Raw genomic sequence first — 12,018 nt, 5'->3', positions numbered from 1 at the left:
GCAGCAGACAGCAACAGACTTTTACAAAATAAAAGCCTGTGAGCAACAAACTTTTACAAAATAAAAGCCTGTGAGCAACAGACTTTGACAATAATAAAATAAATAATAAAACCTGCACTAATGCGCAATTAAATATTTATCGGCGTTAAATAATTAGTGAGTTAACGCTATAATAACGAGTTAACTTGCCCAGCCCTATTTGTAACATACTTATGTTTAACCAATATAACAGTTTCATAGTTGTATGTGACTGACTTAATTATGAGCCACTATTGGTTGAATCGTAGCGACTGAATCCAGTCATCAAACAGGCTGCTGAGAGCAGTGAAATTAAATTCCACTTTGACATCATGAGCCCTCATCTCTGATCCGTTATTTAAAAAGATGAGCCAACGTTCAGGATCCGGAGCTGAGGCGCTTTTCCCAGCGTGCGTCCTGAATGATGAGACTGAAGTGGAGAAGCTTTCTCTAAACACAGGTCCAAAGCTCATAATACGCTCGACTTTAATTAGCATGTTGATGATGGACGCATCGTGTATTTCTGCGTTTAACGGCATTTTGCGGCCTTGTGGAGGTTAAGTTTACATTTCAAACCATCAGTTTGTGAGGACTTTACAACTCCCACCATTTGGAAAAGTTCCAGCATGTCCTCCTGTGTGCAGCCTCGGGGTTAAAATATTCAAGATTTCAAACTTTTTAGACTTAAATAGGTCAAAACTTCAGCCGAACTTCAGCCCAGTTTGTTGTTTGATCAGATGTGTTTAAGCTGAAACTGAAAAAAAATAATAATATATATACATATAAAACAACCGGATCAGATACATGCACATCCTCATGATCAACCAATGAGCACTGAAGGGGCCGGTTTGGGTGCAGAGTGGGCTTAAAGCCAATCAGTTTCCCAGGTTTGGATCGGCTCCCAGAGTCCTTCTACGTGTATCTAGTTTAAGACGTACACCTGAGTACTGCCAGAGGTTTGTTTTGTAGATAAATGGCTTAAAAATGTAACTCCTGTTGCACCACATCGCTCAGCGTTGGTCGCTCCTATAATTCATTTAATAACACACTAAAAAGCTGCTCCAAAACTCTAAAACAGCTTTATTTCCCCCGACCTGCCGACTGAATGTTACGTGCTTCATTTAGTCTTTGAACATTAACCCAAAAACCAAAAAGTTAATTTTCCCTGCGTCTCTGCGGCCTTGTTTACTCCTCGTATCCATGGAAACGGCAACAAGCATGCACATTTTTGGGTTATAAATTCAGATTTCTATTCATTTTACCGTCAGAAAACAGAACAGAAAACGCTACTTTCTTTGTTTTTTACTCCGAACAGACCTGAGGACAGAGCGGGAGGAGCCTCAGAGTCTGAACATTTCGTCTCCTCGCTGCACAGACGATGCCTAATGTTCAGCCGCGTCACGGGATGTTAACTTCTTCATGGAAGTTCGGCTTGCTTTGCTTAACTCACCGAGTCGAAACAATAAGCCTAAATACAGCCCCGCTTTAAAACAACTGCAGACTGAAAGTGGCCAACATGTAGAAATCAGCTTTTTATTCAGGGGCAGATTCTCCCCCCTCACAGGTCGCACTGATTGAGCCACAGAGAGTGTTTTTCTTTCAGGAAAATGTTTCCTCTTTAGCTTTAATAAAAGTGTTTCTTCCACCAAAGCTGCTTTTGTCGTCTTATCCTTCATCTGGAAAACCTTCAGCCGCTCCTTTGATCAGCGAGGAGCGGCGTGATTGGATTTTTAATGTCTGACGGAGGTTTTCCTTCAGCGCTGAATCACTGACGGGTTTCTGCTTCAGAAACAGGATATCAGGCATCGCTGGGTTCTGTTTCTGCTTCTGAAATAAAGATGTGGGGTCACAGAGTCTGAAACGCACCGTTTTTTCTTCACAGGAGGTCCAGGAGTTCACGACCCCTGTGAGAGGGAAAACGCGGACGTCCTGTCGGAGCTCGGCGCCCAGCAGGCGGACGCCATCACCCACAGCGCACAGGTCTGTCCAGCTGCTCCGCTGCCGTCACCGATTTCAAGTCAGAGCTGGAAAGATAAACCTTAACCACCTTAGCCGTCCTCCCACGATGTTCCAGAGCTTCTCAGATGTTAAAGTTTCATGCCTGTCCATCTATGTTTCTGCCCCAGTCTGCCCCAGACACACGGGCCTTCTCAAGCCTCCGTTGCACAGGTGCAGAGGCGGCATGGAGGGTGGAAGCCGTTCCGCCTCTGTGCCGTTATGTGAGGCAGTAACCGGGGGAAAATATCCCACCTCGTGTGCTTTCACACGTTGAGCTGTGAACTCGTCACTCGGCTGATTCAGTCACGCAGGGCTGAGCCGCCTCCTTCTGGCACGTCCAAATTACTTTTTTTCTCGCCCTGAAGGCCCAACGCACGTGTTAAAATGAGAAAACATGGTCTGGATTTCTGTCTTCATCGCTGGCATCAGCACTGCTTTTATTCGCTGTGCTCAGTTGATCTGGGAGGTGTGTAAGTGTTCTAAGGGACGTTTCCATGTCAGCTTGGTTGCATCCCACAAAGCCGAATGGATAGGATAGGATAAAAATGTGTCATGTCATCCGTTGTGCACTGAAAGGATCGGATTATTGGCTAAATTACAATAAGAACGAGTTGTCTTTGTCTAATTTCCTCTGAAATGTGATGAATATCAGCAGGTTTCCTTGTGTATGTTGCTTTATTTTAATCTAACCTCAAAAGGACCTAAGCTAATACACTCAGTGGGTCTACATGGTGAGATTAATTAGATTACAGCTACAGTTGGGTAATTCTCCTTGGATATATGGCGGTGAATGAATGGGATCAGAGGCACAAAGCGTGTCATACCCCGGTATGATAGGTGGGGCTGTACCCATTCCAGCTGTTGCTAATAGAGCCACTTCCTGTTGACCTCTTCACCACCAACAACAACAACAAACTCAGGCATTGGAGAAAGATGGAGAACGCAGAGCCAGATGAAGCTACGCCCCTCTATGCCCAACGGAGCGTTCTCCATTCAATTCTTAGTCAGATTAAGGTGTCTACATGCACTTAATAACTCAGTCTGATTGTAATTTAGCCAATAATCCGATCCTTTCAGTGCCATGTGACCCCACTGAGTGTCTCTCTGCTCTAATAAAACCTGCTGGGAAGACACTTCTCTTCTCTTGGTTTGAGGGACGTTGGCTGAAGCTTTTGGGGGTAAATGGGAGGATATCCCATCCTTGTTGCCCCAAGGTGTTGAAGTCATTCAGCAGCCTCACATTTCACCAGTGGGGTGAAGGAAAGCTGCTTGGTTTTTATTAAACAGATCCTAACAGACACATCGGTGCTGCTCAGAGCCTCTTTTAAGTTCAGCAGAATATCTTTAAACAGACACTTTACTTTCAGAGTCTATCATTTTATGGACGTCAGCCCCACGGAGCACATAAAGCTCGCCTTCCTGTTTTCCTGCTATAAAAGCAGCCGCAGACGCTCACCGAACTGATTGTAGTCATTAGCCGCTCCGATGGGAGAAACTCCTCGGCGGTGTGTGACCTTGAAACATCCCACCAGGGTGCATTTCCACCCGGTCTGCTGCACCCAAATCTGCATTTTTCAAGGAAATATGACAGAAGAAACGCTTCCTCCTACTCCCCTGACTGAAGGAAGGAGATTTAAGGCGAGTCAGTGTAAATATGCGAGTCCACAGAAAGCTGAACTCTGACCTCAGACTGCGGAGGCCTGACAAACTGGCAGCCTAATTAGCCATCCGATGAGCGTGGGAACACGCTTCCCCATCATGTACCACCGTGGCTGCTGCTAATGGTCCCGCTGTCACCAACAACAAAGTCTGCCCCCGGGCCACATCCTCAAACTCATCTTTCACTCTTTGTTTTGCTGTGATGAAACGGAAGTCTGGGACTGTTCTTCTGTTTGTGCCCACAGTGTTTGTGTCTCTCCCTAATAACGCTTGGAAGTTTCTCCCAACAGAATTGGTTGGTTTACACCAGTGATACTCACTGCTGTTTTCACAAGAGCCGCATTGGCAGCAAAATCCAGGGAAGAGCCACTTTTACGCCAACATACTAAGTTCCCCTTTTGCAAATATGCATTTCTACATATAAAACATCCCAAAAAAAAGAAACAACACAGCCAATACATTTTCAATTAAGACCATATTTACCATAAAGGGATAGTTCGCCTCTTTTGACATGAAGCTGTATGACATCCCATATTAGCAACATCATTTATGAACATTTTCTTACCCCCCTGTGAGCCGAGTTTTGGTGTTGATGAAGGTAGTCCGGCTAGTTGGCTGGGGCTTAAAAAAATAAAGCGTTTTGATTCTCAAAACAATATGCGTTTAGAAAGTAATACATTTGCATCACAAAATCGTTCTCCAGGAAAAAGTCAGACCTCACAATCGCTTGGCGCTATTTTCTCTCCCTTCGCATCACTGCCTGCTGTGCAGACCGAAGTGCAGACTGAGCAGCAAACACCGTAACAGGCGCGGCAGGCGGCAGCACCCAGTGATACGAAGGGAGAGAAAATAGGGCCAAGCGATTGTGAGGTCGGACTAAATGATATTGTTAGTATGGGATGTCATACAGCTGCTTGTCAAAAGAGGCGAACTATCCCTTTAATACTGGGATGAGCAGAAGCTGGCGTGCATGTCCTCGACTTTCTTCATGTTGTATTTGTAGTTTGTTGTTGTAATCATAGTGAGACATTCAGGATGAGCATGGTTTTTGTGCAGGTTTTTGCCCTTTTTTAATTAGTGTGACGGTGGTTTAAGCGGGCTGCGTTGCCAGGTTTAACAGAGCCCCCTTTAGGAAACACCATTAAGCCCTAATTAATACTTAATAAAAATACTTAATACTGTGCAGTATTCGCTGTGTGTTATTTGAAAAAATTTATTGTTATTGTTAGCATATTGTTATAAGCTACTATGCGAGTGCGAGCCGCCAGTTAAAGGTTGAAGAGCCGCAGTGAGTATCTCTGGTTTAGAGTAACTGCGAGCTGCTCCCACAAGTTTCTCAGATAATTAAAGGGTATCGATCAGGGAATAATTGGCAGCTTTGCTGCCTGTTTATTTCTCTGCTCTGAGAGTTTTTTGCTGCTTTCCCATCTCAGTGATGCACCTTCCTCTGTCTGCTGTTTGTTTTCAGCATGCGTTACGTCTCCTAGCCTTTGGACAGCTTTACAAGGTCTTGAATATGGATCCTCTGCCTGCCAACAAGCCTTCTCCAAGGCTGTTAGGTCTGTGTTGTTTCATTTTTTCATCTGTGTGCATCCATGTGTGCATTTGGTTTCCTATTTTTATCTCCTGCCATTTTCTATTTTGTTTTTTTACTGCCTTCCTGTTACTCCTCTGCAGAAAAAGATATAAACAACAACATGTTCAGATGACGGTGTGTGTGACATTTTAAGTGATCGCTCTGTTTGTTTCTGCTCTGCAGGCGGTTGTCAGAAGAGGCTCCGGGAGGACGTGGGGTCGGATGACAGAGACTTTATCAAAAGGATGAAAGGTGACTTTTCCCATCAGCTCGCCGGTTTCAGCTCTTCCACTCGCCTCCAAACTGCAGGAGCCGACACATCTGACTGACTGATGCCTGGTTTTAGATACCGAGTTCAGAGAGGTGCTCACATAGACTCAAACAGGGATCTGATGTGCGGAATATTGATTCGACCTTGAGTTATTTGAATTATTCTCATTTCAGAATAATAATAATAATTCCTGAAAGTGCTCGAATCCAAAGATGCACAGTTTGATTCTTGTTCGTCTCTTCAAAGTATTCTGGTGAAATCTCCGGTTAGGAAATCTGAAGGAAAGTCTTAACGCTTGCATCGATCAGACAGTATGCAGAGCGTTTACCCACAATGCATTTCGCTCCTGCCCGAGCAGAAATCAGCCGGCCTGAAGCTGATTTCCCTTAAGCTCTAAACTCTGTAAACTTTAGCAACATTTGAAACATTTTCAGGCGAGAAAGTAGTCGTTTAGATCCCCAACGTGTTGAAAACCTGACAAAATACCGGCTATTTACAATTTTGTTCCCACGAATTCGGCGCTACTAAAGCTAGCCGCAGTGAGCAACGCACTTCAGGTTATTTTCACAAAATAAAATACCCGTTGCCTTTTATCATAGGGAAAGCCATTACGGTACAATTGGTGCTTTTGTTTTGAAAACAGGAAGTGAACCTACCCTCGTTGTAGCTAGCTTGAAACTACCGTTTTGACAGGAAATGACGATCGGCGACGTCCCGTTACGTTGCATCTTGGGTAGTTTGAGTATGAGTAGTAACCTCATGATGCATACCCAACATTTCGGAGAATCTAGAATGCATCCGGGAACTTCTCGCTTACTCAAACTCGCATACTAACTCAAAAAGTTAGTGTGAGTAGTAGGAGAAGTAGGCGGTTTCGAACACAGCCTTAGAAAGCAGTAGACGTTCCATTAGCGTTCTAAATCACATGGAAATAACAGCGTTTTGACATCACCTGGCTCTTATATATCAACCTCAATACCAGTGAAAAGGATAAAACTTTGTAAAAACCAGTGAGAATAGATGATAAAATATGACAAAATATAAGAATAAATAGATATACACGGGGTTAAGATTTGGAAGAACCAAGGCAGGCTTAAGGTGGGATAAATTATAATAAATAAGATTCAATTTAGCATTTCAAGAAGTACATTTCTATAACAGTGCATCTGTTTCCAGGAAATAAACAAAGAAATGAGCGATGGCTCGAGACTATTGCAAATGTCTGTATGATTCTGTGGCTGGCCGACAGCCGTGCACGAGTTAGAGAGATGTAAGCTGTAAACATTTGAGTCCAGTTAGGGAAGACTAACTGGAGCTCAGATCAGGAACCTGTTCCATGTATTTAGAATTGGGTACAAAATCAAATCGAAACGTGAAACTGAAAAGCTGAGCGGGTCAGACGGAGGCAGGCTGAAAAGACTCGGCGTCTCTTAACAGCAGATAAGTGGATATTGATTGAGGACTCTGCCGAGACAGAAAGCTCCGATTCTCCGTGTGTGAACACGTGTAAACGCCATCTGACTGTAAACAAGGTGCCTCTCAGAGGGCGCCAGCGGAGCGGACAGGGGTGAAGCGGCGAGCCTGAGCTTTTCTTAGAAACCTCCAGTGTGACGAGGATCCAGATAACCTGACGGCTCGGAAACGAACTGTGTTTGTCTGTGTTTAAAAGGACAGAAAATAAGTCGAACCTGCCTGAATGTGACCTATTGTGGGCCGAGTTAAACTCCTCTGCAGCCTCTGATATCCTCACAGAATCTCATTGGATGCAGTTTAGTGGCACCGGCTCATCCCCGTCATATCTCCACGTGGCATCTGTCGCCGTATCACCCGACGGCTCGACAAAGAAGTCGGTGTTCTCGGCCTTCGGTGAGATGTATCTGTGAAGCAGAAAATTGAGTCGCGTTATCAGATTTCCTCAGAGCTGCGAGGCGGCGTGGGAAAAAAACATCCAGAGTTGATCAGGAATCAGTCACCAGGTCATGTGACGCCTCACTCCATCACTTCAGATCCTGGAGGCATGCAGCTGGAAAACTGAAGATAGTCCCGCCAAACTTAAGCCAGAGGGGACCGTGTGCAGCCATTTTGGTTGAAATTACTCTTTACTGACACCTAGTGGTCAGGTTGGACATGGAAACCATCTGAAATGCGATCCAACGAGTTATTCAAAAAGAAAAGAACGGCACTAAAGCCTCACTTTGAATAGGTTTGATCAAGTGAAAGCCAGATCTTTGCCAGGTTTTCCTTCTCTGCCTGTTGTGTTAGTAGCTTTTCTTATTATTGAGCTGTTTCCGCTGCAATTGAAGTCTATGGCAGCTCCATGAACGCTGTGGTAAAAAGTTGTGAAATTTGGCACACGTAATCAGCCAAGTGCCAAAGTCAAGAATTTCCATGCCCCAAGTGTGTACTCTCTAGCGCCACCGACACGTCAAAGTTCAAAGTGCATTCAGCCTAATAACTTTGGACTCCATGGTTCAAATTTCACAAATAAGGCATCGTTGGAATCCTTGGATCATAACGAGTCCAATTTGCTTATACTTACATTTTCCGCCATTTTGAATTTGATCAAAAACCTTAAAAAAAGCATTTCAGGTCACATAGATTGTCCGATTTTCACGAGACTTGGCACATAGACTCTTCAGACCAAGCCGCACAAAAGTTATTGTGTGGAATTTTTAATTAGGCTTCCGTTTTTCCATAAAAGCCAATCAAATTCGAGGTTGACGCCGCCAAACCAGAAGTGAGGTCATATCTTGGTAACCATTTGATGTTATGACGTCAAACTTCTAACACAGACTCATGACCACTACGGTAAGAGGCACAAGACGTTGGGTGACGTTTGGCCTATACGTGGCGCTATATGTAGCAAAAATACATTTTTGCTCATATCTTTGGACCCCTTGGACCAAATTTAATAAATGAGATACCAATGGAATCCCTAGATAAAGACGAGGTCATCGCAACCCATGATGTCATCTGCGCCATTTTGGATTTTCCGCCATTTTGAATTTAATCAAAAACCTTCAAAATTAATTTCAGGCAACGCAGATTGTCCGATTTCCACGAGACTTGGCACATAGAATCTTCAGACCAAGCCGCAAAAAAGTTATCATGTGGATTTTTTCATTTTACTTCCGTTTAACCGTGGCAGCCAATCAAACTCTACACCCATGCGCAAACAGGACGTTAGGCCGTATCTCTGCGATGCATTGATGTATCGATGCCAAACGTGGTGCATGACGCCTTCCTGAGCAGCCCGAGCCTTGCCTATTGTGCCTAGCTTGCGCCTCCACAGCAGCGACACAACTCTTCCTTCCACTAGTCATTCATAGTTTTGGTGCTTTGTTCGTTCCATTAACGGCCTGAAGAATCCGTACATTCTTCCTTTTATACTGTCAGCATCAGTTTGTGTGGTTTACGTCCTTTTGAGAGCCGCCTTCTTCCCCGCGTTTGATGGATCTCCATCTTGGAATGATGAACTCTCATCTTTATCTTTAACTGTTTCTGAATTTCGCTCTGGAATCAGCTAAACATTTGCACATCCGCAGCTCACCTTTAACCAGTGGAGGCTGAGTACAGATCTCAGAGTTTAGGAAACTCTAAACCATTGAATAGAGTGAAAAACGCCTCTTTAGAAAACGATATATTCAGATATTTCCAAAGTAGAGCCTCCTCTGCTCACACTGATCAGTTCAAGCTTACTTAGGCAAGGCGAGTTTATTTGTGCGGCACAATTCAACATCAAGGGGATTCAAAGTGCTTTACAGAGACATTAAAACAGTAGAAATAAAAAGCATGATTTAAGTTTTAAACAAAAAAGAAAGAAATAAGAAGAATAGATAAAATCAGGAGTTAAAATGTGCTTAAGTTTTGAAACTCAAGCTTCAGATTTGGACTTAGTCAAATTCATTTTGACACTTTGATGATAATTTCAATTCATTTCTCAGTTAAAGTCGAATCAAATTTATTTGTAGCACATTTCATGCACAAAACAGTTCAAAGTGCTTCACATAAAATAAAAGCATTGCAGCAGGGAGTGTAAGAAGCATTAAAAATGCATAAAAGAATATAACGAGAAACAAATTAAATAATTTAAATCAATTTAAAAACAAGCAACAGTCCAGATAAATTAAAAGATATCGTGCAGATTTCATGCATAGACACATGAGAACAGAAATGTTTTTAACCTGGATTTAAAAATGTCTCCATTTGGTGAAATTGGAGTGCCCAATGTTTGCTGGTTGTCCCGGTTAATAATAAACTTTGGGCTGAATAAAAGAAGACATTTATATGTTACTTAAATTCCCTCCAACATTTCATAGACGAGTACTCAAATGAGAAAATAATCACAAGATTGACTGACAGTAAAAGCAACTGTTTGCTGCAGCTGTGATTCCTCCTCCTCCTCCTCCTCCTCCTCCTCCTCCTCTTCTTCTTTCTCCTCCTCCTCCCTTCAGTCCGTCGGTGTCAGTAATTAAATCGGTACTCACTGGGACGATCGACCCGGCGACTCTCCTCTGCTTCCAGTTCAAAGGAGGTGACGGGAGGCAGAGATGGAGAGGGATTAATACTGCAGGCCGCGGCCATGCAATTATCCCACCTCCTCTCCCTCACACACTCACACAGAATGCATTAACACCTCCCCCTCTTCCTCTCAGCACCTGCCCGTCATCTTCTTGCACAGTGACTGAAACCATCCCCACACTGAAGCATCCTTCAGTCCTGAGTGCATCACGACCGCTCAAACTGACCGTGGAAGCTGATCGATGCCTCTGTGAACGGAAAACCATCGACTGTCCAGAGCTTTAATTAGAAATTAGTTCTATTTTCGTCACTGATGAAAAATTCCTCAGATGACTTCTTTATGGTGTCAGAAACTGAACCAGATTAATGATGGAAAAAGTCTCAATTCTGCAGGTATTAATCCCCTTAAAGGGATAGTTCGCCTCTTTTAACATGAAGCTGTATGACATCCCATATCAGCAACATCATTTATGAACATCTTCTTACCCCCTGCTGCGTCCTGTGAGCAGAGTTCCAGCCTCGTTTTGGCGTTGACGAAGATAGTCCGGCTAGTTGGCTGGGGTTTAAAAAATAAAGCGTCTTGCTTCTCAAAACAATATGCGTTCAACAGAGTAATACATTTGCATCACAAAATTGTTCTCCAGGAAAAAGTCAGACCTCACAATCGCTTGGCCCTATTTTCTCTCCCTTCGTATCACTGCCTGCTGCCGCCTGCCGACAGCCGCGCCTGTTACGCTGTTTGCTGCTCGGAAGCAGGGGACTGCTCGGTCTGCACAGCAGGCAGTGATACGAAGTGTTTTGATCATATTAGCCTGCGTGTCCTCAGTCAGTGGGGTCACATGGCACTGAAAGGATCGGATAATTGGCTAAATTACAATAAGAATGAGCTGAGCGAGGGTAATTCTCCTTGGATATATGGCGGTGAATGAATGGAATCAGAGGCACAAAGCGTGTCATACCCCGGTATGATAGGTGGCGCTGTACCCATTCCAGCTGTTGCTAATAGAGCCACTTCCTGTTGACCTCTTCACCACCAACAACAACAACAAACTCAGGCATTGGAGAAAGATGGAGAACGCAGAGCCAGATGAAGCTACGTCCCTCTACATTTGCTCTGTGATGAGCTGCTTGTTGCACAAACTCGATGCCCAACGGAGCATTCTCCATCGCGTTGTTTGTTTCTTTCTGACGGCGACAACAACAGGAATATCGTCTCCTTTGACTTCCGGGTCACGACCCCGGGAAAACATCTGGAGCATGCGCAGAACGCAAAGTCTGATTCACCACGTGCTTCAGCGTCTACAAGCAGGTTTAATTTGACTTTCAACCCAATTATCTCGGGGTCTGAATCCGATCCGGTCCAATTCTTAGTCAGATTAAGGTGTCTACATGCACTTAAAGACTCGGTCTGATTGTAATTTAGCCAATAATCCGATCCTTTCAGTGCCATGTGACCCCACTGAGTGTTGTTGTCGGCCCATCTTGTTCATGTGTTGTTTTCTGAGAAAATGAATCCACCAGCCCGAGTGTTGATGGCCTCCGCGGTGCAGAGGCTCCACCTGCCATCTGTTAGTCTGCAGAAAAATCTCTGCTCTGCACAACCTGAGAACATGTCAGCAGAGCGATTATTGATTTTCCTTCTGCACATAAAGGAAACGTAGAGAAAGAATTTCAAAGGAAACAAATGTAAGTCTTTCTCAGTCTCACAGAGGATGTTGTGTCTGATGTTTTTCATCAGTGTAGAAGGACATGAAAGTAAGATTTATTCTGCTCCAAAGACACGTTTTGTTTAACATTTACAATGAAATGATCAACAAAAGGCTAAAGTAACATGCCCAGAATGTGCTTAAAGTCTAATACTTCCCATCATGACAGTGTTTCCTCTGACAGAAGAGAACAACGCGCTGCTGTAAATGTGAACCAGCTGAGTCTTATCGGCTTCAAACAGATTTACACTTTTCAGCCATCTGCCTGA

The 12,018-nt window shown here is 43.9% G+C and overlaps 1 protein-coding gene across 5 annotated transcripts in view; it reads left to right on the top strand.

Annotated features, from left to right (window-relative positions):
- LOC142381881 (spermatid perinuclear RNA-binding protein-like) overlaps window positions 1-12,018 on the top strand; it is a 110,605-nt gene that overhangs the window by 81,258 nt on the left and 17,329 nt on the right. For all 5 annotated transcript variants that reach the window (XM_075467177.1, XM_075467174.1, XM_075467175.1 and 2 more), the window contains exons 9-11: window positions 1,901-1,998; window positions 5,144-5,234; window positions 5,435-5,503. In XM_075467177.1, coding sequence (XP_075323292.1) covers window positions 1,901-1,998; window positions 5,144-5,234; window positions 5,435-5,503 — 258 coding nt within the window. The remainder of the gene's footprint in view (window positions 1-1,900; window positions 1,999-5,143; window positions 5,235-5,434; window positions 5,504-12,018) is intronic.

Source organism: Odontesthes bonariensis, chromosome 6 (genome assembly GCF_027942865.1).
Source record: "Odontesthes bonariensis isolate fOdoBon6 chromosome 6, fOdoBon6.hap1, whole genome shotgun sequence".
NCBI lineage: Eukaryota > Metazoa > Chordata > Actinopteri > Atheriniformes > Atherinopsidae > Odontesthes > Odontesthes bonariensis.
This window is presented reverse-complemented; position numbering and strand designations above follow the sequence as displayed.